The sequence below is a fragment of the Phaethon aethereus genome (genome assembly GCF_964289735.1).
Source record: "Phaethon aethereus genome assembly, chromosome: Z".
In the NCBI taxonomy this organism is placed as follows: Eukaryota; Metazoa; Chordata; class Aves; order Phaethontiformes; family Phaethontidae; genus Phaethon; species Phaethon aethereus.
Window position 1 is genome coordinate 4,142,888 of NC_138577.1, and position 26,794 is coordinate 4,169,681.

Genomic DNA, 26,794 nt, shown 5'->3' on the forward strand with positions numbered 1-26,794 from the left:
AGGATGCTTTCCCTGTGGGACACTAAGACCTTTCTAGAGAGTATGAGGTTGGTGGTGCTTCACCATGGGGTGGGACCATCAGTCTGCTGAGCTGGCTGGGGAGTGCAAGACAATGAACCTTGACCTCTGCTTCTCTACAAGCCAGGAACAATGGATGAATGAAGCCCCAGTGGTTTCTCCCATCCCCAAAACCTGCCCCTGAAGTGGAAGCCCCTGAGCTGGGTGGTACAGGAAAGTGGACAACCTTCAGCTGGACCTCAGCACACACAGATGGCTATGAACAGGTCCAGGAGGCATGGGGCATTACACAGTCATTGAATCACAAGACGGTTTGGATTGGAAGGGACCTTTCAAGGCCATCTAGTCCAACCCCCCTGCAGTGAGCAGGGACATCTGCAACCAGAGCAGGTTGCTCTGAGCCCTGTCCAGCCTGACCTGGGATGTTTCCAGGGATGGGGCATCCAGCACCTCTCTCGGCAACCTGGGACAGGGGTTCACCATCCTCAGTGTGAAACATTTCCTCCTTAAATCTAGTCTAAATCTACCCTCTTTTAGTTTAAAACTGTTCCTCATTGTCCTGTCACTACAGGCCCTGCTAAAAAGCCTGTCCCCACCTTTCTCCTCAGCCCCTCTCAGCCCTGGCAGCTGCAGGAAGGTCTCCCCGGAGCCTTCTCTGCTCCAGGCTGAGCCCCCCCAGCTCTCCCAGCCTGTCCTCCCAGCAGAGGGGTTCCAGCCCTCGGAGCGTTGCTGGGGCCTCCTCTGGCCCCGCTCCAGCAGGTCCATGTCTCTCCTGTGCTGAGGGCTCCAGAGCTCCATTATGGCCAGAGATCTTGGCTTTCTCCTTTAAAAGAAAGTAAAAAAAGGAAAGATGGATGCGTGAAAATACGGCGGGTGGGAGAGCACCGCAGGGGTCCTGCAGGCAGCTGGCCAGACTCATCGTGGGATGGGTTTTCCCTTCATCTGCCCAGAGACTGAACTGCACGGGCGAGGGGGGAACTGGAGGAGTTAACAGACTCCCAGCCAGAGATATTCATAGCACCCAGAGTTCGTGTAAAGTTTCATACCGGGACCCTTTTCTAAATTCTTTCGGTCATGGGAGAAAACATTGCAACTGTTTAGTCTGCAGGGAGGTGGTGGCTCTGGCCCAGCACTCAACGTCGCTGAGCAAACATGCTGGAAAGCAAAGGGCCTGACAACTCTCTTATCTCCTCTGTCTGCTTTTCACCCCGTCTCTCCTGCTGCCGTGGCCAAGCATCCGATGGGCATCGGGTAGCGGAGCTCCCTGCTGGAAACACAGCTCTGGGCTCCCTGGAATGGGGACAAGCGACCATTGAAAGCCAGGACCTGGGGGTGAAGTACCAGTCTGCTAAAAAATGTTATTTACACAAAAGAGCTCAGAAAAATCTTTCTCAGGGGCTAATATTTACAAATCCTACAAAGCCATGGAGCTTCTGCTATAGCAAATGTTGTATTTTGCCTTTTTTTTTTTTTAAAGGGATATAAGAAATGCACTAATCTTTTCTGCTCACCCTCTTAAGCACGCAGGTACGGAGCACCCTACAATGCCTCCGAAGCTGCCCATCCTTGCCAGAAAAGCAGAGATTACAGAGAAGAGCTGCAGAAAACAACATTAACCTGCAAAATCCCTCAATCCCTCCAAGCTTTCCATCTCTAAAGGGATGCTCATGATTACCACAGCATATTTTACAGCATATTGGCAGAGTGGCTGGCTGTGAGCATCAGTGTGCAAGACTACCGGATGGCATGGGCTGGAATATTAAAGAGATGCAAGGGAACACACCTTATCCTTGTTAACAAAGCAGAAATGGAAAGGTTTTGTTTTTCCAGCCTGACACTATTTCCTTAGCCACCCCACACTTTGCTCTCACTGCCTTCGCTTTCAGTTCCCGCTGCTCCTGGACTGGAGGTGGTATCAGTGGGTTTGGGTTCTCAGCGCTGCCAGAGATGCTCCTCCTAACCCCTCTTTATTAAAAAAAAAATAGTATGTAGAGCAATAGTAATTCAAAAAAAAAAAGTGGAGGAATTTATCACTGGGAGGTGAGAAGGAAGCATTGGTTTTGGACGCTTGGCCAGGGGGTGAGAGCATGGGGGGGACCCCATGGGTAGCAGCACTGCTGATGATACCAGAGGACATGTCATGATGGGGTGGCATCATCCAGCCACGCATCATTTGCTCCTGCCCTCAAGACCCTGATGCTGCGTTTTGCACCGGTATCAGCCCCGGCCAGACAAGGGACTGGGACCTGAAACAGTTTTCATGCGTCTCATTCCTCACCCTCTGCATATCCTCTGGCTCCTCCGCTCCCGGGACTTGTCCCACCAAAGCCACTTCACACCATCATTTTGCATTTGCATGTTTAAATGTCAGCAGCAGGATAAGATGAGGCTGTGCAAAATGATACCCATGTGGGAGGTAAAGGGAATGTGGACTCCACAGCAGCATTGATTCTCCAAATACAGATTTTGACAGGTAGGTACACACAAAAACACCCAGCAGTGGAAAAACAGCCTAAGCCTGGCTGGAGGATGCTGAGGGCGCCCACGCTGTGACACTCACACTGCAGGTCCCACGGGACTGTCTCTCAGGTGACCGGGGTGCCACCACAGCAGGCCAGCTGTAAAGACCAGCCAAAATCCGCTCAGGGCAGCCTGTGCATGAGCACGTCAATCAAACCTATGCAGTTGGAGACAGAATTTGCTACAAGTTCTTGCAGCTCAGCTAGAAATCCTTTAAAAAAAAAAAAGAAAAAGATTTCTTGCTGTTGAGCACAAGAGCATCCCCCGTACCCTGTGTGCCTGTGGCTGAGCGATGCCAGGGATGGGCAAAGCACAGGCTATGCCATCTTCCCCCTTCCCAGGAAAGAAAGAGAGGTGCTGCCCTCTCCAATGTCCTTCTACACAAACCCCAGCTCTGGGGTGACACCGGCACCTGCGTCTGCTCTGGCCTTGGCTCAGGAGGTGACGTCCCCAGCACCTGCTTCTAGAGCGCGCTCCTCTGCCAGAAGGATGCTTCATCCCCTCGCAGAGTGACTGGGGGCGGGGGGGTCGCAGGATGGGTCCCAGGCAGGGTGCCGCATCGCAGCGTCCCAGTGAGCCTCCGAAAATCCTGTCCCCAGGCGAGACGACGGGAACCAGCCAAGAGCAGGGCTGGGGATGGCCGGGCGACTGCGGGTACCGGCAGCAGGGATCTTCCACCCCCTCAGCATCCTGAAATCCCCACCTTGGGTGGCTGCAGCAGCCTGAGCCGGATTTATGCCGGAGCAGGCGGGAGCAGATGGTCTGGCAGGAGGGTGCCTTAGGCCGGCTGAGGCCCTGGGCTGGCAGGAACATGGTCCCGCATCCCAGGGTTGGATTTGAACCTTTCAGGAAAAAATGGAGTGCCAGAGCTGATGCCAGTCCAGCCTGGTCCGAGGGGGTCTCAACGCCGAAGTGCCACCCCTGCCTCCAGCGTAAGGGGTGGAGGGGGGTCCTCCGGCGTTTCCTCAGCTCTCAGTCAATGGATAAATGGATTTCAAGGCTTTTTTTTTTTTTTTTTTTTTGCTGCCTCTCTCACCAAAGCCCCAGGGGGACCCTGTGTGGCCCCGAGCATCCTCATCCACCAGTACTGGCTGGGAGCAGCTAGGAGCCCACCCCACGGGTAGCCCCGTGCCTGGATCTGGCCCAGAGCTGCAGGCAGGCTGCAGGCAGGCTGCAGGCAGGCTGTGCAGTCTGCAGTCTCCACCTAGAGCCCGGCAGAGCCTCTGCTCTGCGTTGCCTCTGCGCCGCAGCCCACGCACGGGGTGTGCACAGGTCCCACCAGCCGAAGCCCCCTGGTCTGACCTTGGCTATGCTTTTAGCAGGCAGCGGCAGCAGGCAGGGATGCTCCTGACATTGCTCACTGCCAGCCGGCAGGAGCAGGAGGAACCTCAGCTGAGTCCCACCACCACTGGAAGATGCCCAGACAGGGCATCCACCTGCCAGCTGAGATGATGGGACACCAAGCACCATCCCTGAGGTCACACCACGTGCTGGAGCAGGGGCTGGTCCCCACTGTGGCCTTGCAGCCTCGGCCCCTCCGGAGTGGAAAGGAGCCAGGAGCCAGCCACGTAACTTATTTATGGAGTAAAGGTGATGGCTATTTTTTCCCGACACACCCGAGCATTGCAATATAAAATCTCACCAGCACACTAAATTCAAGTCAAATAGGCCATTCTCTAAACTCTAAGGCTTTTTTTTTTTTTTTTTTTGCAACTTAGTCCTGCTTCCCATCCATCTCTCAACTGCACGATGCCCAAAACTCAACACCTCCGCACAGAGCCGTGAGAGTGGCTGCGTCGGACGGACCCAGCCCCAGTACCTGCAGGGCAGTGGGGGTGGCCCCCCAGCATTCCCCGTGATGCCCAGTGGTATGTCGGTGGCCCTGTGGATACCTCCAGCTGCAACTCAGCTCCTCGAGGGGCTGTGAGCCCCAAAACTGGGCTCGGGCTGAGGACTGATGTGCAGTGCAACCCCGCAGCTGATTTAACCTGGGGTCCGGCTCTGCTATCCCCAGCTTGGAGGGCTCCGAGCGCTTGTGGGGCACAGCTCCTGTCCCCATCCCCTCCTTCCCATCAGCAGGAAATTGTTGCCTTCTTTTCACACTCCACTAAAACCCCAGATTTTGGGTTAAACCCCTTTGTGCGCTCCATGAAACCCCTCCTCATCTCAGCGTCAGCCCCCGAGGCGGCGACGCCTGGCGCTCCCTCGCCACGTTCCCGCGTCATGGGAAGGCTACGAAGGAGCCAGACGACTCCTGCAGCCATCGCTCCGCTTGGGAGAAGCGGCAAGTTTAAAGCACGCGGTTCGATATTTAATCCGGGGTTCTCCAATAACTCACAAACCCGCATGGGACCTGCCTGCCAGCGGCTCCCGTAACCCCGACGGCAAAGCCGAGCGAGCGTCATTACTACGGGCAGACGGCGATGGCTTGGCCAGACCCACGGGTAACTGCGGGGCAGCTCTAAGCGGTGCCCGGCTCTGCCCTTCACCTGCCCGCGCGGGCAGGGTGCCAGCCCGCTCCCCTGGCTCCCTCTCCTGCCCGCTGTCGACACTTGCATGGGTTACGTTTGGCCCCGGAAGACTGTGCAAAATAATACCACCAAAAATAAAATAGTAAGAAAATAAAATTATTAAAAAAAAGAAAACAATTAATAGTAAAAGACGACAATTCTGAGCATAATAATTAATACTAAAATAAAATAATAAACACCCTGTTACAGAATTACAGAGCATCTTCAGAGACATAATTCGGGGGCAAACAAGAGGGAACATGTCTCCTTCCTGCTCCTCCTTTTCTCTGTGCTTGAGAGCAGGAGGATGCAGGCATCCACCCGCGGGGCTGCGTTCCCTGCGCCCTCCAAGCCCGTCTATACACTACGTATATAAGTGTGTGCCTGAATTTAGGATTGCCTTTGAATTCCCTGCACGTAGAGAAAATAAATCCCACCTGCAAAGCTGCATTTAGCAGGCAGCCTTTCACTGGCCAGTCCCACAGCGGTTTATAAAACGGGGACAGCACTGCCAACATCAGCGCAGAAATGTAAGGAAAAAAACGTTTCCAAGCTCTGCAAGTTTCTGCAAAAAAACCCTCACAACCCGTACGATGCAGAAAGGGCTGCTGCCACGGGGAGGTTAAGTCCTTTGCTCAAATAAAGAGGAAGCCTATGGGAGAGGAGGGGTTTCAGCTCATTCCTCCCAAACCCTCCCGCTCAGCATGGTAAAAGCTTCCCTTCGCGCCCCGATTGATTCTCCAGTACCCAACGCCACAACACCTACATCTCAAGAAGGGTTCCAACCTACGTTTTCCTCTTCCATCCTCCGCCCGGGCTGACAACAACAGGTTTTGTTTGATGAGCTTGTCCACCATCTTGGTTGGCCCCTCCCAGAAGCGGTCACACCAACCATCTCAAACCCAGCCGAGTCCGCCGAAACCCAAGCGCAACCTCTGCCAAAACCCACGGGGTTCGACCCAAGTTTCTACAACCAGAGCGAAACACAGCACCGAACCGAGAAAGGGCCATTTACTGGGGCATCGAGAGATTCAACTAAGGCGATGAAGAAACCCTGCGAAGGTATGCGAGGGAGTATGCCATAGGCTATGCATTAGGACGTGCCGTAGGGTACGCAACAAATAGCCCTTTCTCCACTTGCGCCACGGCGGTTCCACGCGCAGGGAGGTACCGGGCGCTGGCTCTGGCTGCACGCCGACGCACGCTCTGCAGCGAGCTCTGCTGCTCTGGGTAGAGATATGCATTTTGTGGTGGTTGCCTTTTTTTTTTTATTAAAAGAAGGTATCAGCCTTCTGTTTGATGTGCTGTTGGCCGCGGTTGCTAAGGGGAGCAGTGTACAATTACAGCCCCAGTGATGTCCACTCTAATAATACCCTTGGCTCTGCATAGCTCAGATGCAGACACAGCTCTGCTATAAAGAGCACGGCCATTTCAACAGAGGAATACTCCAACTTATGTTACATGTGAAGGGTTTGTAGCACATTGCTTAACACCACCCCCACCAAAAAAATTAAAAAAAAAATAAAAAGCGCCACAGAGATGCCACGGAGTGAAACTATGACAAGCAAAAACCTCTTGCCGCAGACTTACTTAATCTGTTAATTAAGAAGGTATTTCTGGAGGGGTGAAGAAACCATACATGTGTCCACCAAGATCTGCTTGCATGCCTCCATCCACCCAAGCTCCCTAGAATCAGTTCGGCCAGGCCCATCCCAAGGGCTTGTGCAGCCCAAAATCCCTCCTTGTACCAAACAGCAAACCAAACCCAATGAGGGGAAAAAGCAAACCCAAACGACCCCCTCAGTGCCAAGCCCTGAAACAGCATCATCTCCCCGAGCCCAACCAGCCGCCCGTCCCACGCCTCCCATTTCCATGCCTCCCTTCAGCATCCCGAAAGGTTCTCAGCTCCCAAATTCAAGACTCAGACAAGATTTGGGACCAAAAAACAGAGTAAGGGATAAATCCGAACCAGATTTTTCCCCGATAGAACCCCTTGGAGCCTGAAATGGTGCAACGTCGGCTGGGGGATGCTCTTTAGAGGAGCTGCCAGCAGGGAGGGGGATGATGTGACAGCATTCCCATGCCGCGGCGCTGGCATCTGGTTTGGGATCAAAACCAGTCCCCCGAGATAAGCTGCGAACATGTGCGGCCCCCGAGCGCGAGCACCTTGTCAACAGCTGAAAATATAAGAGGAGCCAGGTTAAAATGACAGTTCATTCAGTTTATTGCCTGTTCCGCGGGAAAACCCCTTGCTGCTCCTTTTAAGGTCTGGCAGGATCTAGGGATGCTGTCTATAGGTCCTGGGATGCTAGCAGGGAGGCCCAACGGGTTAATGCATTAGTTTATGAGATCCTCTGGTGGGGCCAAGCTGTTGCCATTGCAGTCCTGAGAGAAAGGGACAAACAAGCTCCTACAAAACAGGAGCATCTGCCGGGAGCAGATGGGGGGGCGAGCGGTCCAGCCCCAGGCGCCAGCAGCACGGCAGGGGGATCACGTTGATCCCGATTTATCACACCCCGGCAGAGTAATTCCCCAGCTCGTCGGGCACCGGCGAGCTGAGCTCCTTACGTCCGGGGATCAGATTAGTCTGAAAGGTGCTAGCGAGACACAAATCCAGCTCTGGGGGCAAGCATTTTATTAAAGTTTTTTGTTTTGTTTTGGTTTGGTTTCTTTTAATTAATGGTAAATTATCTAGAAATGGTTGATGGAAAATATCTGATGGTGGAGGGGCCAGGACTAGAGCTGGGTAATGTTATAATCTCAACCATATATCAATATATCATTTTGATATAGATCTCAATATATCATATTGATATCGATATATCAATTTTGTATCATCAACCATGTAGCAATATATCATATTGATATTATTAGTATATCAATGTGATATCCGTATTACTCCCTAATATATTATCCAATATACCATATTGATAATATATCATAAATCAATACCATCAACCTCCTTTCTTTACATCAAGGCAGCTACAACGAGTCTTTTGTGCTTCATACCTGGGTCTGTCTCCAGCCGGGGCTATCAAGCCTGAACGCACCAGAAAATTTCCCAGATTAGGGCTTGACGAAAGTATTATCATGAATCTGTGTGAATGCATCTGATTATTTCGGTTGGAAAAAGAAACTGTGCTTGGAGAAAGTCAAAATCCTTTACTATCAGAAAGGAAATGTTAAATTATTTAATTTCACTTAGCACTTTGCTTTTGACCTGTGACGGTCTCTCAACTTTTGCCCCATCAAGACATTTTTAAGAGATGTGCAGTCTGGGGCTGAGCAAATCCCTTTCGCATATTTTTCTATGCTCCAGCACATGAACCCAGTCACCCGCACACCCTGCTCAGTCTTTGCATTTCATTTCTTCCCAGTTTTCCACAATGGACATCATGCTCCCATCACACTGAGACTGGCTACATGTTCCTGGGAAGCACTTTGGGACTCTCTGGAGGTGAGAGATGTATTATTTATCCTACATTCACACTATGAAGAGCTGAACAGGAAGCCAGTTATTATGGCACAGGATGCTGCTGTATAAATCAGTCTACTGGGTCTGTTGGTAGTGGTGGAAAAACTGGACCGAGAGAAGAAAGCAAGTCGGAAGAGCCCTTCCTAACTCAGAAGGGCCCCCATCATCCTCAACTTTTCAATAACACCCTGCCACTCCCTGGCCATTGCTCCTGGACTTTATTTTGGATTTCTTAGCATCGCTCACCCAAGCAGGGGAAGACACAAGAGTGACCTGGCATGGGAAGAGCGGGGTGCATGGGGGATTTAGAGCCCCCTCGAGCCCCTTGCTGCTAAATCTGGCACTGATGCTGACTGCAATTTGTCTCCTCCTGCTTTATAATCACTTTGGAAATAAATCGATGGGAAAAACATCACTGCCTGGTACATGTGGTGGGCAGATGTGTGTGCTGCCCACGGGCTTTGCAGGGGAGAGCAGAGAAGGAGCGGGCACAGGGAGAGATGCCGCTTTTGATACGTGCCAAGAGCAATGACAGACGCAAAGCCAGACCAGTAGCTTTGCAGAATTATCTTAGGTTACGTTAAATATTGATTTTTGTTATTTTATGTTGCTCCTTTTTTCCCTGCTTGCTGTGTTGCTCAAAAGTCAACTCAGCCCACACAAGGTACAGGCAACCAGGCGCAGCATGTGAGGGACAATCTCCAACAAGAGCAAGCAGAGCAAGAAGATGTATCGAAAATTGGAGCGACGCTGGGCACTGAACATGTGCAGAGAGCAGAGAAATGAAATGAGAGCTTTGCACGTGCCACAGATGACAAGCGTGTGAGGGAACAGTCAAATGGAAACGCATGTTAAATTAAGGATGGAAATTCATGGTTTCAGCTCTCCATGTCCTGTCTCTGGAGAGGCAGAAAGATGGAGGTCCATGTGACACCCTCCCCAGAAAGCAACCCCGCTCTGATGGTGGCACTACAGTAAAACACTCTCCCCCCAGCAGACCACAGACAGTTGAGGACAGTCCTGTTTCCCATCACTCACCATTATCATGGACCAGTTATCAAAGCCACTGCTTTTTTCTGCCCCCTAACTTTGCTGTTGCTGATGTTTTTGGAGCAGACCAACCAACCAGTGCTGTGTATACCAACAAACAAATCACCCAGAATAATTAGCAAATGCACAAATTATTTCTGTCTGGGTTGCAATGAGAAACCAGGAACAAGCCCTTCACCCAGGTCATGCAACCAACAGCCTACTCAGGGACCATGACTTAACTCGGTATCTCTGGTGCTGAGACGGACTTCAGCCAAAAAAAGAGGCAAAAGACTCTCCACTGGAAGACCCTCCAAGTTCACTTCTCTTCATGCCATGGGGATGCTGCCACAAGCAACCCACTCATTTCACAGATGGGCCCTGGCCTGAGATACCATATTTCCACATACAGCTCATAATTTTATCTCATTACCTGCAACATGTTGAGGAGCAGACTCCGGAATTTAGTTCCTTCCACCATGAATAGGGCCATTTTGTCACAGAGCTTGGCTGCCGTGGAAGCAAAGCTGCGGTCCGTCACCGCTTTCTGATAGATTGTCTTGACTATCTCCCCCAGCATCTCCTCAGAGTTGGTAGAGTTCTGGGCCTCCTCCATGAAAGTGGTGAGCTTGGAGTCAACGTCGCTGCTGTTGTTCCTCATGCTGTTGAGGATTTCAATTAATTTGTCCATTTTGTTCTTTTCAGGATTGGTGGTTTCCACCGTGACTTCGTCCTGGTCCGTGAAAAGGGAAAGACAAGGCGTCTGTTACACAAGGAAAAAACAGACATATCAGCCCTTGTCCTTCCACAAACAGCAAAGGGGGAGGGGGATTGGGGAGACATATAAACAAACATAGAAAAATCAAAGCGTCTTTTCAAGGCACAATGGTCTCATCTCAGCACTGAAAACCACAAGTGAATGAGTCCTGCCCCAGAAATGTTCTTTCCCCATTTCCCATAACACTCAATCCCAGAGTCCTCCCCTTTGGCTCAGAGAGAAGATGTGCTCTAAGGCCCTGAGCCAGGATGCCAAAGTCCAATCACCCCTGACTGCCTTCTGCATCTTGGACAGGTTTCTGGGGGTGTCTGCAACATGGTGACACTGGACATTGTTTTGCCTCTATTTTGGAAGTGCACTGATGTTTGCAAAATGCTCAAGTAACAATCCTACAAAATTATCTACTTTTTAACATATATTTAATGAACCAAATTGAGATTAAAGATGTCACATGATCCCAGTGTTAGAAAAACTCTTCTCCATCTCTTGACTCTTAAGACTTCTTACTTCATGTCATTACCACAGAATTTATTGCTTCTTTTCAACATTTAATTATACATTTGTCCCCTTCCCCCAGCGTAAGGCATGCACCCTCCTTGCTATGGTCTGCTCCCTTCTCCTTCTCTACTACAATCTTAAAACGTGCTATACAATACAAACCTGTAGCAATTTTTTGGACAACCCCAATACCAACTGGCAGTTGGAGTTGTCCAAAACTTCAGTTAGGAGACCAGTTGTGTTGACTACACCCACCCAAGAGTGGTTGTTTATGTAATGTCTTTCTTATAAGACTACAAATTTGCAGGGAGAACATTAAAATGAATACTCTGAAAGTCTCTGCTATACTCCCATTGCTTTAAAGAACATAAAAATAACTAACAAAATCTCTTCCTCCCCCTCATGCCACATACATAAATAGTAAATGCACATGCATTCAAAGGTATACATTTCCAACATGCACTCCCATGGAATTTTACATGTTCAGGTTATTTTTGCTACACATTTTGGAAATCTCATTGGAGATACCCCCAACAGATGCATTTTCCAGTCTGACAAAAGTCTCAAGAGAAAGAATCTGACTTTCACAGGGGGCACGTGAAGATACCATCTTCAAATTCCTCAGAAATCTGAGGCTGAATATTGTTTCCAAAAAGGATTTCTCCTCCGTCACTTGCATGCAATAGTTTTGTTATTGTTGAGTTGTTGAAAGGAAGGGGGAAAGATAAGGGCGTTTCAATTCATTGCAGAGATAAATGGATATCAACTTTTAAGTAGCTGACTCCAACTATTCAGCACTCAAAAGTCAAAGCTTGGGATTTATCTCTGTAATTGAGGAGAGACAAATTGCTTGTTTTAGACCTCTTTGCAAAGTAGATGAGCTCTGCAGATTGGGAGGCAGTCAGTTGGGATCAGCCGTCAGGGAAGGAGGACCCACACTGTAGCTCATGTGTGCACCAGCCTTCCCCAAGGGTCTTTGCGTGGGTAGGGGGAGAGTTCCCCTTCCTTCTTGGAGAACTCAAGCTGGTAGCAACCTCAACCAAGAATTCAAGCTAAGAGCCTTAGCATTGTGTCAATAAAAGGCCTCCTGAAGAAGCCAGAATTCACTTCAAGAGAAGTGTTGACACTAGGAGATTAAGAAAAGTTGGGTGCATTCATGGAAAGGTCCCTTGAGCCCATCCCACCCTTTGTATGGAGAATGGCCAACAGCCAGTCTCTTGGAAAAAGGGAAACTCAACATTTCCCTAAGAAATAATACCTTTTCTTTTAGTCTCCTCCGCAGCCTGTCTTTGGAAGACTGAAGCAAATTGATCTTGGGTCTTTCCCCAATGCGCTCGTGAATACTGTCTTTCCGCTTGGTCTCTGACTCCTGGATGTACTGCTGAGACTGCTTCTCCACAGTCTCTGGGCCTCGGTGCGTCTCCACAGGAATATGCACCGTGCAGACGGAGGTGTCCTCAATTTTCAAATTCTCAGTCTCTTTGGCGTTTCTGTGCGTTTCTTTGTCGTTGGGCGAGTGCTTCTGGTTGTGGTGCCATCTCCGGTTCTGGCTGTAGCCGTGGTGGCCCGTCCTGCCTGAGGAGTGAGGGGCCTGGCCTCCTTGGTAGAGTTTCTGGTGGTCCCTGTTGTGTTTGGTGCCACCTTGCTGATGATCTGTGTGCTGCTGAGGCTTGTTCCCACCGGGAAGTCTCTGCTGTCTCCTGGAAAGTCAAAGAACATTGTTAGTACAGACTTTCCTGCACGGTCCTGCTTGGTCAACACATCTTCTATCCCACCAAACAGCCTGACCCTTGCTGGGTGGGCTCTGTGGGTCTCCCTACCACAAAAGGGGTAGCCAATTTCTTGGCATCTAACACAACCTAGTACCAACTCATATCTCTAAATGTCTTTCAGTAACTGGCATATTTCAGCTGAACGTTTTCATGAACAGTTAGATTAACATGTCTTTGGTTGCCAGGAAAAACTCTCCCAGGTTTCTGTGTTTTCTGTGTTGCTTCCACACTAAACCAGGGAAGACCTAGTTAGTCCCAGCTCAGCAGCAGGAAGTCAGGCAGGCAAGAAGTATCAGGAGGTATTTTTTTCTCAAGACCTAAGGAGCTCCCGATATACCTGCCCTGCAGCATTGCTTGCTCCTCTTGCTTGCCACCTCTGCTGTACCAACATGGCATACTGTTGCACTGGTTTTAACCATTTAAAACCATTTAAAACATTTTAAGTGCATCATGAATTTCTAAGTGGAAAAAAAAGGTAAAAAGCAAATTACCAAGTAAAAGACGTGCCCATACCACATGGTTTTGTTCAGCCTTTCTTCATGCACGTCTCATCATTGCTATATGGGGAGAGGATGCATGCATGGATGAAGCTGCTGACCACAATGGGCTCTGGCAGCACAGGGAGCCAGGACCATTACCTCTGGATAGGAGGCTGGGTGAATACAGCTCCAAGCAGATAACATGGAAATTCAACAGGCACAAAGAGGAGGAATTGCCCTCAAATGGTTTGCTCAAGAGACTACAGTGGCTCAGGAGGGGTGAGCAAGCCCCTATGTGCTGGTAGCCAAGATGGCAGGTCCCCAGAAAACAACGGTTGAATGGAAGAAATGCTTTGGCAGCCTCAGCTATTTCAGCTTTCCACGCGGGCTGCAGCGTGGTTCTCCCCAGTGGAGAAGGCTGAGCTGGCATGATGTCATCAAGGATGCAGTTAAGATGGAGATGGTCCCGGCATTGGCTGCCTTCGTCCGGGACTCCGCAGGGTTAGTCCGAAGCACGACAGCAGCTGCCTGCCTACTGCCTTCTTAGCGCGCGGTATTGGCTCCGAGCGCGCACGGGATGCTTTAATGCTCGGCTCCTTACAAGGCTGCTGGGAGCAGCGCTGGATGCTGGCCAGGGACATCTCCCCAGCATCGTCCCCTGAAACGGGGAAACAGCCACGAGCGCTGCGGTGACCACACCGGTCTGCATCCTTTATAATCCCCCCGCTCAGCCTCATCCCTTACCTCAAACCCCACCTCCATTCGGATAAATAGCAGCATTTATTTTAAACACGTTGCATAGCAATTAATTTTATTTTCATCATCTGTACCACTCAGCTAAATACACTCGGACGAAGGAAGCGGCCATTCACAAATACATTTCAATGGTCAGTGGCTAAAAAGTCTCCAACCTTGCCTGCCAAAGCCATCTCCCCATCAAATCAGCATTCCCTGGCATCCCCAGGAGTTAAAACCTATTTTCTGAGGCCAGCTGGCTCTTAACCATAAAGAGCACGGGCTCGTGCTTGGCGAACGCAGGACGAAGAGGCTTGTTCGTGGTGGCAGTGGAAGGAATTTGTGTTTGGTCTCAGACCACCAGATCCGGTTTTCTGAGCTATTCAATGTGGTGGTGTTTTGTTTTTTTGGGTGTTTTTTTGCAAGCTGAATGGCAGGGAATTAAAGATGGGGGAAGCTTTCCTGTTTGCTGGAGCTTACAAGCATTTTATGAGTACAGATTCTCCACATCAAGTTTTCCTGGCATTTCTTTGTTTCCTCTCAGTAACGCAATCACATAAACCGCTTTGTAGAGAGCAACGCTTATTAAAATGGGAATGTCAAAATAAAAGTTAGTTAAAGCCCTTATCTAGTGCTGAGCCCTCACATGCTTAAGTGTGCAAGGGTTCTGCTGATTTAATTCAGCATTTGCTTTCTGTGGTTTTGCTCTTCTCTCCTCTCAAACATCTGAATTTAACTGTTTGGGTGCACTTTCAGCCCTGGGTTATAAATACAATACCAGCTTGTCTGGCTTAAGTTGGAAATATCGCACAGAACTGATAAAAGATGCATACAGACACAGCTTTAATTTAAGCAGAGGTAAGGCAAAACGCCTGGGAACGAGCTGGGAACCAACCTCTGCCATAAATTCCTGCAACAAATGCATGCAGGGACGTTTTTTTCCTAAAGACATAATGATATTATAAACCAAGCCATTTCTGTTTAAGGGCTATGAAAGGGAAAAAAAAAAAAGGTTTAAGATTAAAAAAACCACTTAAGTCAATGTGGAATGTTCAAGATTGTTCAGTTTGGGGTTTTTGCAATAGGACAGGGAGAAGACAGGCCGCTCTATCCCCGTACAGGACAGCCAAAAGGCAATATCCCCATGGCAAGGGGCAGAGCAAACATAAACCAAAGCTCTGCAGTCACTGACCACAGGACGGAAAACACCAGAGTTAAACAACTTAGGGAAAAAAAAAAATTGCAAGAATTAAAAGGCAAAGGAAGGAGAATGGCAAACAAGAAGCAACGTCCGTGACTTGGCAGCAGACAAGGGTCTAGACAATCATCCAGCATTCAGGCAAAGACTTGTGTGTTTTTATCTTCCCAACACCCCAGCGAAGAAGAAAAGCCAAGAAGAAAATAGGACTCTGCAGCGAAGAAGAGCCAAGGCAGGGAGAACGGGGCCTAGAACTTAGATTTTTTTTTTTTTTTTCCTGACTGCACAGCATCGCAAAGCCGGGGAGGTTGGGATGTCCCATCCTTGCTCACAGGTGACGGAGACGCTGAGGACATGGAGAGCCTGAGGAAGGGGTAAGATGGGGACCAGGGCACCCCACCACAGGCACCCGCTGTGGGCCGAGTTGATGGAAACAACCTTGTACCTGCTCAACGGCAGGAGAGCTGAGATGGTGACTTGGGGTGACCTGCCAAGCTTAGGGAACCAGACCATGGAGGAACCCAAAGGCACGTCCCTGCCCGAGGTTTTAGGCTTGCGATGCCAAAGGGAGGAACAGCTGAAGCTTGGATCACACAGCAACAGCTCCCAGAAGCTACAGGGAAGTCCTTCTGTCCCTCTCTGCTCATCCTTTGCTGTTAAGAATACGGCACCTTGTGCGGGACCCTACTTCAGCTACAGGAAAAAGTATCTAGACAGCACAACGGTCTCTTACCTCTTGACTCCGTTTATCATTAAATAACCATTTTCACTTCAAAGGCCAAATTCTGATTCAGCTCAAAACTCCCCCTGACTTCAGTGGAACCAGGGATTTGGCCATCGGTCAACGTGGAAACTAAAGAGACATTCAGAGGCACAAAGAAACTGCAGAAGTACTAAAAACCAAGGGGAGACAGTCAGGGTAGCCAAGCTGGAAATAGGATGGTATTGCTTCTGCTATCGTTTCTCCACCGATTTTTTTTATTTAATTAACTAAATGAGATACCTTTCAACAGAATTTAGATCTGACAAATGTCTGTTCTGCCCGAGGAGCCTACGCAAACAAATCTAAGGCTTCAGCTGTCTCGGTGATTACCAGCCTACGTGCTCAGAAATATGGGATTCCTGCAAGTTTTTACTACATCGTTTACTCCCAAGGAAAGGGCCTGCAAGGCACAAGCCTGGGGAAAATAGCTCCAGACACGTGGACAGCTGTGGTCTAAAACACAGTTGCTCCATCCCGTCAGCCCTGCTCATATCCCCCTGAGCGAGACAAGTCCTCTGAAAGCCCCCACCATTTGTCTGGCATGTGGAGAGCCGGAGGACAATGTGGGGTTACATTCTCCCAGTGGACGCACGGAGATTTGGTTAGGGAATTCCTGCAAATACTGAGAGGTAAGGAGCTACATCTCCAACAGCACTCGAGACATTTATCCTGAGGTGCAGAGCATCCCCTACGGCCAGACAGACTGAGATCCCATCTGTGGGCTCAGGGACAGGGTGCTCTGGACATCCTGGCTCTTGCTTTTGAAGAACCTGCCTGGACACCATGCTTGTCCCCAATCCCAGGCAACTCTCCCATGGGACAAACCCTCCTGGGCACACCAAGTTCCTCGCAGGGTAGGGATGCTGGTTTTGTTCTGCTTTTGTGCAGAGCCTCATACCTAGTGGGCATGGCCAAGGCCACCCAGCAATTAACTAATATGGACTTGCAGCCGCTCAGGCAAGAAGTTGAGAATGAAGAGTGGTGCCGTGGCCAAGGTCAAACCTTCTGCTTCCCCTTCATCCTTTGGGTGAATGAAAACATTCCTCACTGCATTTTGTGGACAGGAAGTCTCTCTCCATCCTTTCTTTTGCCCAGGCAGAATCTCATCTCTGTACCAGTAGCAGGCCCAGGAATAAGATGCTAAGTCTCAGGAGTATCTCACGACCAGCTTTGCTACCACCATGCCTGGAATTAATCATCAATTGCTGTTACAAGGAATTAAGATCTGCTGCAGAAATGGACTCTGTGGGATCTTCCACCCCCACAAGGACCCCAGATCCCACTTATCCGTGGCACCCCTGAAAGCTGGAGGAGCAGAGACCCCCAAGGCATGCAGCAACTGCACCTGCCAACAGAAGACCAGCGGGGCTGGCTCTGTGGAATGAAGGGCCACCATTCTCTCACTTTCCTTTTGAAAATCCCACAGTAATTTTCCATTGAGAGGGAGGGAAATGAAATAAAATTCTTAAAGAGTCACCATTGAAAGAGTTAGATAGCAACTGGGCTCTTTCCTGTTGTACTAGCTAGCTGCCCAGGATACTCAGCCTGAAAAGGGAAAGGGCAGGAGAAAGCAAAGTCCTCTGAAACAACCCCTGAACAAACCAGTTTCTCCAGGCCCAGCCTTTCTGAACTCAGCATATTCCAGCCACACCAGCTGGTGCACCTTGCATCATGTAGCTCCACAAATAACTGGACTGGGACCCCCAAGCAGGTGCTGCTGGAATGGTTTGGGCACGGCAGTGCTGCTGCGGTCAAAAACGCCCATCATGACTGGCTTTGGGCACCTAAGGGAGATCGTGGTCCAAACTGGAGGGCCTGAAGAATCCCAGTTAAGAGCTGGTAGAATTTTACAGCATCTAAAACTGGTCCTGGAGGTCTAACTCTGCCCTGGAAGGTCAATGAGAATACTGCTACTGCTATTAATATAATGAGGAGGAAGGCCTGAATTTCTATTCTAGAGGCCTGACTTCCCCCAAAAGTATTCTTCACCAAGCCTGCCTCCATCAAAGGCACTCTGATGTCTTATGTGCATGTATAATGATAACTCAGCGTTGCTTCGGTGCAGGGAGCACCAAGGCTGTTTTCTATCCTCGCTATGATTGAGGGTGGGAAACACTCAAATAAGCTTGACAGTTCCACACAATTTAATCAAAAACCTCAAAACCCCACAGAAAGCAACAAGCACCAGCTCCAAGGATGAAGAACATAGGACTTCTGTGTGTTTTCCCTTTGGCTTTCCCTCTCAAACTGGTTTCACTTGGCTCTAGTTTCATTTTTGTTTGCATTTTTCTCAGATGAGAAGGGAACAAGATGTCATGTTCACTCCTGAAAACAAAAATGAAATTATTCACACTTCTTTTATGCCTTTCTGTCACTAGGGTTAAAGTCTATCCTGAGCACAAGATCCAGCCCGTGCATCTGGACGGACATGGCATTTCAGAAGCACAGAATATCCACCTGTCAAAATGGTGGTGATCAGGATCTAAAATAATCTTTGAAGAGTTGAGACAGGATGCATGTTTTAGATCTTACACATATGCATGTTTGGAAACATACAATGAAGTCTAGAAGACAAGCACAGCCAACAAAAACAACACTATGAGGGTAGAGATGTTTCTGATGAGGCTCACTGCATCTGGCTGCTCGGAAAAGCATTATGAAACCTTCACACGAGCTGCACACCTCAGAACAAGTCCTCTTGTCATCGCCTTGGTTTTGGGGTGCAGCTGCTGCTGACAACCCTCCCTTGGGCCTGGACATTACATCTGTCTTTGTCGGCTAGAGATGATTTCGTTTGGCCTTTACAACATAACTAGACTCACTATAAACCAACAGGGTAGCATTGATTTTTATGGTGAGGGTGGTGAACCCCTGGCCCAGGCTGCCCAGAGAGGTGGTGGATGCCCCATCCCTGGAATCACCCCAGGTCAGGCTGGACGGGGCTCTGAGCACCCTGCTCTGGTTGCAGATGTCCCTGCTCACTGCAGGGGGGTTGCACTAGATGGCCTTGAAAGGTCCCGTCCCACCCAAACCGTCCTGTGATTCTATGATTGAAGGTCTTCACACAGACACCCAAGGTGCTCATGCATTAACATCCCAAAAATGGATGTAGGATTGACACAAAGCACAGTTCATCATGGGATGCACTGTCTTCTGCTATGGGATGCTGACTGATTAGGCCTTTCCAAACACAGCAACAGACCTGATTTCTCCCTGTGCCTTCCTGCAGGATCACTTTACACCAGTGTCCACTACTTCTCACACCACAGTGATGGACACCCCACCCACAGGACCACCAGATGTGCGCCCAGTCTGCAGGATGTGCTGCAGGAGCAGAGAGAGTGCGGCTGGGCTGAAAGGACATGGCACGACGTCCACCAGAGCAGACTCAGCAAAGCATTGAAGAGCAAACTTGTCTACTGCTGAAGTCCAATGGAAGTCCTCACATACTGCAATGCTTGGCCGCACAGGCTGCCTGAGTCAGCTGGTTTTTTTTCTAAGCTTCATGGAAATGAATCTTTAGAAGGAATTTAAGTAGCTGTTTTGCAACACCAGCTTGGGAAAGACATCCCAAGTACAGATGGCATGCGAGATAGCTCCAAAACAGCTCTTTAAATGCTTTGCTGGATCTCCCACAAATCATTAGGGATGTCCAAATGGAGGCCCTTGTTGCACAGACCGGGCAACCAGCTAGGAAGACACCCCCTGGACTTCAAGGCTGACTGCCCAGACTGGTGTAGAAATCACTGCAGTGATTTCGTGTAGAAATTGCTTGGAAATGGTTCTCTTCATAAACTACATTGCTTGGAATTATGTTTTGGGATTCTTAGCCTACTGTAAACATGATTGCAAAAATTACATGAAAACCATAGGAAAACACAGTGACAAGGAACTGAACCCAGTTTAGTTGAAATAGTTTAAAGCTGAAAGACACAACCATGGTACATGATGTTTCCCAAACATCTGCTGAGTGCAAATACACACGGATCCTGGACTACTAGTAAGAATGAGATTTGAATGAATAAAGATTCATCTTTTACTACTTTGCAATAAGAGATTATATTGCAGACTCCAGGCTGCCTCCTTTAAAAATACACCAAGGCTGATCAGTTACCCCAAGATCTGATAATCCTCCACGAGATATAAACTTTAAACCCATGCTAAGATGCACAGACACAGCCCACCACCATCCCTCCACGGTCCTGTCCCTCAAGATGCATCCTAAATAGTACGTACAAGCCCCCACCTGCTGCCTTTTTGTTCAGCTGTCTTCCTTTAGACCTCTGTGACTCTTTGACCTGCAAGCAAGGAGACATCCTAGGTTTTTTCCATATCCTATTTATACCAGTACTTTCTAGTGAAGAAATGAATGTCTTTCCTGTAGAAGCTAAGGCAAGATTTGACAGGATCTCCTAACAGCTGTCCAGACACATGAGCTGACCCAAAGTCAACAGCAAGCAATGACTTCCGACACCAGGATCTGGTAAAACACCAACCCAAGGAGCCGAGATGCTTTGGACTTATCTGTGCCAGAAGTCTTTGTCAAGCACATCAAATAAACTTTGTTAAAAATGATGCAGCATGCTCTAGCATTCAGTGTAGAGCTTTGGGAGCTAGGATAGATCTGGACATTGACTTATTGCAACCCAGTGACAATCCTAAGCAGTTCCCCAAATGTTTACCTAAGTCTGCCCCACTGTCAAAAGAAGAGTTGTCTCCTCTTGACCCCATTCCTGCCTCCTCCCTCATGCTACCCCTAATGATTACATGGACGTCCTGAGATGCGCCAGGGTCTGAACCACTCCAGAAATTTACTTTCTTTCGGATGGGTTTCCACTCCTCAGTTTGGATGGGAACATGCTGCCCGGGGGGAGGCACACAAAGCTGGCTCCCCTTCTGCAGCTCCATGTAGCTGAGGGCTCTTGCTGCTTGGGGACCAGCATCCCCAGCTTTAATCAGGAAATCGGGATGATCCACAGCATCTGCACAATGCTGGGAATGGATGGAGCAATGTTAGTTTAAATGAAATAAAGAAGCCTGTTGTCCACTCATGCCCTGGAGGCTGTCACGCTAAATAAAGACATTATCAGAGAAAGAGCAGATACTCAGCGCCTTCATGCCTGTTAATGACCCCAGCACCTTCCAAATCAATCTAGGGACTCGCTTTCCCACAGATGGTCCCTTGGAGACAGACTGCTGTGGCTTTAGTAGGAATAAATGGAAACAAAACAGTTAACAAATATCCAAAAATAGAGTGTAGTTAACTTTTTTTTTTAATATGGAGATGAAAAATCCCTGGGTGATTTACATGCCAGCAGAGATATTAGCTGCATATAATAGATGCAATATTTTTAATACTAATATTTTGGGCTGAGACAAGAGGGGGAATGGAAAGTATTTCCAGTGCCTTGACTTCTTTATTTTGCAAACATCAGTTGCTAACTGGGGTCAGACAGAAATATTGTTTCTGCAACAAGAGCCCAAACAACTCGAGCTGGCAACTTCTTCATGCACTAACCATGCCAGGAGGCCCTGCAGCGCTTCAGCACATTGCTCCCTCCCAGGTCTCCATGGCCAACATCCCCAACTTGGGCTTGTAGAGAGAAGGAGCTTGTGGTAAATGCTCTCCTGCAGAGAGGGTGGCTACTTGCTGTGGCCAAAACTGGAAGTCACCTCCAAACCATGCAGGCACGCCACAGAAGTGCTGCTAAGCTTCTTCAAATGGGCCAGGTCTCACGGAAAGACCTCGTGTGACACAGGGGATGCTATAAAACCTTTTTTTAGCCATCAGAAGCATTGACCTCTGCCTGTCCTTACCTCTCAGTTCAGTTGCCAGATAACTCCGGAGAGCAACCTGGTGGCATAAAGCCCTTGGTGTTTGTTTCAAGCAATCACCAGCAACGGCACATTTATATTTGAGGATTGAAAGCAGTAGAAAGAAACAAGTTATTTCACTTTACATTCACTCCAGCGACCAGCTGCTGACAACACCTCCACGAACTCTTGTTGGAAAACAATGTGTAGATTGATAAACCCATTTCCAGTACTGAGGAGCTGTGCCGGAAACACTCCACCAAAGAGAAAGCCATTTCAATAACAGATCGGTTTCCTAGTGCAGAGGAACCTGCCGCTATATTTCCTTCCCTCAATTCTGGCTGGCTGAAATAGCATCACGTAGACGGTTGTGTTTTGCACTACATGACACTAAAAGAGCAGCCTTGAAGGACACTCTCATGGGTGATGGGGTTCGCACATACAAGGATCTGGTGGCCATGGGTTCCCTGCGAGGTCTGCAGTGGCGGAAGGTCCAACCACAGCCCCTTCCCTCCTTTCTGTCTCAGTTTCCTTGCAGGGAAAGGGGGGATGGCTGACCAAAAGCACTCTGAGGTTGATGGACAACAAAACACTGCAGTGTTGTTTCATATCTGTCTGTCTTCACTGGAGAGAGCTCTTGCATCGCTTCCCTGTGACTCTTCCTACAGCTGACTGACCCAACAGCACCCTATGCTTGCCCACACGATGAGGACTTTCCTGCCAGCTTGGTTAAAAATAAACAAGTCACATCATCGGCTACCAAACCACCACCAATACAACCAAGATGACCAAAGTGCACCTCAGTGGAGGGTCACAAAAATAATGAGAGGGCTGGAACCCCTCTGCTGGGAGGACAGGCTGGGAGAGCTGGGAGGGTTCAGCCTGGAGCAGAGAAGGCTCCGGGGAGACCTTCCTGCAGCTGCCAGGGCTGAGAGGGGCTGAGGAGAAAGGTGGGGACAGACTTTTTAGCAGGGCCTGTAGCACTAGGACAATGAGTAATGGTTTTAAACTAAAACAGGGCAGATTCAGACTAGATCTAGGTAAGAAATTTTTCACAATGACGGAGGTGAAACCCTGTCCCAGGTTGCCCAGAGAGGTGGTGGATGCCCCATCCCTGGAAACATCCCGGGTCAGGCTGGACGGGGCTCTGAGCAACCTGCTCTGGTTGCAGATGTCCCTGCTCACTGCAGGGGGGTTGGACTAGATGGCCTTTAAGGGTCTCTCCCAACCCAAACTGTTCTATGATTCTATGATCCCAGAGCAGGCACTGCTGAATGCTCCTGCTGATGGTCTTGCTTTCAAAATGGGAAAACCTGTTTTAAATGCTGACTCTCATTTTGCTGAACACAACTGAAGAGCTAAGGCAGTGCTCAACCGGTACTTAGTCTGCAGGCACAGCCATGCGAGTGCTTTAACTCCCATGACACAAAAAGGATGGTTCAACATAAGCAAAAGGAGGTATTTCTTCACATAATACACAGTTAAACTGTGGAGTTATGCTATAGGAAATGCAAGTACCAGGAGCTTACAAGGTTTTAAAAAGCACATTGCCAAGGTCATGAAAGGAAAATCCATCAGGAGCTACTGGACACAAAGGTGAGCAAATGTGGTCCTGCAGATCCTCAAAGTGTAAATTCCTGGAGAACTATAGAATCCTTTCTATTGGAAAGGAGCCTCAAGATCATTGACTCCAACCATTAAGAGGACAGCACGGCTGGGAAGCAGCATACCCTGTCTTCTCACGCTCCTCCTGGTGTCCCTTGCCGGTCACCAAGCCAGGTGGTCTGGTGTGACCCATCACAGCTCTCCTGCTCTTACTGACCTCTTGACCAGCTCCAGCACACCACTAGCATATGTAATTGTAAATTAAATATTCCTGCCCCTCTACTGATGCAGGACTGCACGGCAGCCGTAAGATAAGACGAGTTATCTCCCCGCTGGGTGGAGGGGTTGCGGCATAAGGCACTCTGCACGCACAGCCAGCGGCACATGCTGGCAATTACCCCTGCCCAGCTCACGTGCTGTAATTCATTAAGCCGCAGTAACGCAATCACCCAGCTGAGTCCTTTTAGGAACAAACCGCTGAGACAATATTGTCCTCTGGGGACCTGCAGTTCGGAGAATTAATTTAGTGTAATAACTCCCAGTGATGTTGCAGACAATCAAACCGAAATAAACGATGATCTGTCTCTAAATTGCCTGTAACCAACCTCGCGGCTGATGCCCCGCTCATCGGCGACCGCCGGCTCTGCTCGGACAGGAGGGGCAAGCGCCGCCCGTTTGTTTGGGACTTCCATGCATATGAACACTTAATCCTTGAGGAACCTCATCATGCCGGACCAGCACTCGAACAAGGAGTTCTTCACCTTGTTCTCTGGCATGCTCAGCTGCAGCTGGCACAGCTCCCTTAGTCATACAGTTTAGTTTTAGGTAGTGCTGCGAGGAGCAGGGAGTTGGACTCGATGGTCTTTATGGGATCCTTCCAGCTTCAGATATTCTATGATTCCTTTCCGAGATGCACCTTTAGTGCGGTTGTTCCTGAAAATGTGGCCTGTCCTTCACCACTGGTTCAAAGTTTCTCAATCTTAAGCAGGACAGAGACTATTATTTTAACAGCATCTCTGCTTAGGTGCTTTCAGCTGCCTAGAAGAGTTTTTTTTGCATCGTTATACTCTAAATGCTATGATTTAGGTAGATGCTAGCATTGCTACTCATCATTGCAGGCAAGGACACCATCAGAGACTTACATTTGTCCTTAAAAAGAAAAAAAAATTATTGGTCCTGAGTTTGCTCAGGAGAAGAGCTCTCCCACAAATCACAGCTTTTCACAGCCACCATTATGTTGGCTCAGCTCCTCTGCACCCTGCTCAGTGTGGATGGTGGTGACAGCTCCAGCGGGTTTGGGGTGTTCCCTCTGCACCCCCAAAGACAGTATCCAAAAGTGGTGGCTCCAGTAACCCCTACCAGCTCCCAGGAGGGCACAGAGGAGACAGGAGCATGAGAAGGAGGATGAAAACCTGATTTCCAGATGCTGCTCCATGGGTTCAGACCCACATTAAACCTAATTATTTTGACTTGGAAATCCTATTGAGAAGGAAAAGGGTGTTTCAACCTTTTCAGTTCCTTCCCTTCCTCTTTCTCCTGCTCCAACACCATTTGTTGAGTTCACTAAAAGCACTGCAAATCATTTAGCTCAGTGCTAGTTTTCAGCAAGTACCCAGTCCATCCAAAACATTTCGTTTTGTTCCAGCTAGGAACAGCACTTAGGCACTAAAATAACGTCTTGATATTGTTGGTTTCTTTAATAAACATCCTCTCCTCTCACTGAAAAGCCCTCTGCAAACGGCCCTGGAAGAACAAAAGACATTTCTGTATTGTTTTAAGTTCTCTTCCTTTCTGAAAAATTAAAACAGTGAAAAAGCAAACGTGTTGCTACTATACTCTGTAATTATGAACTCATTTCTATTCACTTGCCCAGCAGGACAGGTTTGTCCTGGTGACCTCTGAAAAGGGGTTTCTAAGGCTTTTCCAAAATTTCACAGCCTTAAAAATGACACGTTCATGGCAACCATAAGATACGTTCACCTTCGCTTTTACCCAAAATAACTCGCATCTTAAAATCCAGGGTGAGGGCCATTCCTGGGACTATTTTTATTTATGAAAGGAGCCCTAGTGCTGGCCATGAATAGATCAGCATGGGAGCGGCTCTGGAAATAGTGCAACCCTTCAAGACAGCGTGACAATTGCATGAACACGGGCTGTCAGCTTATTGTAAGGAGTTCTCAAACAAATACCTTGCACGGCACACTCCGGAGTGATTTTGGGGCTTTTCTGAGCAATCTTTCCAGCACAAAAACTACCTGGCCTAAGGAGGACATGTGCCATTGGGATCCCAACCTCTTGACTTGCCCGTGCAATGCTTGCAGAAACAATCATGGAGTTTTCTTCCGGTAAAGTCCCGCTGAGAAAACATTTTGCAAGACAAAGTGCTGGGACAACTTGCTTATATACATATATATATATATCTGTTATATATATGCATATATATATCTCTCTCTCTTTAAGCACAGAGTGAAAGATAAGGAGGGTAAACAAGAGGGAAAACAATTTTCTTTTTTAATAAGAGATGAAACCATGGACAAGAAGATGATGCCTGTGAACTCAGAATCAGATAATAGTGAATGCAGAAGAGCAGATGTTCATGTAAAATAAAGTAATATTGTCCTTTAAACACAAGCTAGACATTAGCTTCAGCATTTAGACACAGGATGACAAGCCACACTGCTTTACGGTCCATTCCTGACCCTCCCATGATTTCATGTGCCCATGATACACCTAGGCATTTATACTTCTCCTGACATTGAGGACCAAATCCAAGGCAGCACACATACATCCACAACACAGCTTAGGCCGAGCTGAGGACCCTACAGCTCTCATGAACCAGTTCCCAAAATCCCACCCAAACCCAAGGGTTTAGATCAGCTCACGTTTTGTCTGAAACGTAAGTGCCAAAAGCATCACTACCATGCACATCCTGAGATGCCACCATCTCCTCAGACCCCCTCAGTTCAGCCAGCTTCTGCCTTGGGACTTACCAGATTCATCAGCTGGGGAGCCACCCACCAGCTCCCTTCTAGAAGAAACCTTCTAGAAGAAGGTGCAAATTGTTAATGGATGTGAAAACGAGATAGGGATCATAGCAGGAGTTGGCAATGCCTTGAAGGGGCTCAGGGCTAAACCTTTCCACCTGTGATGACAACAGTTTGCTGTCAGCACCTGTTTATGAAAAACTAAGGGCAAAAAAGTCAAATCTGCACTTCACCCAGGCTGCTGAAACACCAGAGACTGGTGTCAACTCCTGCTCATTAGCAGTGCTGAGCTGGCTTGGCTAGTAGACCCAGGTCTGGGTCTATCTACCCAGCTGATGGGTGAGGAGGGTTTGCTCTGGCCAGTGAAGCCAGGCAGCCTCAACAAGGGGTCAAGCTAAATATGGGTGAGGGATCTCATCAGCCATGTACATCTTCCAGGTACAGATACAAGTACATTTTCTTCACACACCAGAAATACTTATGGCAAACACGGTCTGAAGCGGAGACTGCTGCCCCCAAAGCTTCTCAAGAAGTGCTAAGGCAGCATTCTCTGCGAGTGTGAAAATGTCCTGGTGGAAACCTTGCTTTCCTTGGCTGAGAAGAGATTTCCCTTCCA

The 26,794-nt window shown here is 48.7% G+C and overlaps 1 protein-coding gene across 2 annotated transcripts in view; it reads right to left on the bottom strand.

Moving 5' to 3' along the window:
* The window catches only part of LOC309415945 (CBP80/20-dependent translation initiation factor-like), a 114,186-nt gene that overhangs the window by 26,227 nt on the left and 61,165 nt on the right, over positions 1 to 26,794 (bottom strand). Inside the window, exons 7-8 of one of the 2 annotated variants that reach the window (XM_082013678.1) lie at positions 12,087 to 12,528; positions 9,986 to 10,285 (exon numbers count right to left, since the gene is read on the bottom strand). In XM_082013678.1, coding sequence (XP_081869804.1) covers positions 9,986 to 10,285; positions 12,087 to 12,528 — 742 coding nt within the window. Of the gene's footprint in view, positions 1 to 9,985; positions 10,316 to 12,086; positions 12,529 to 26,794 lie in introns of both variants that reach the window. The other variant, XM_082013677.1, reaches the window with a different exon arrangement.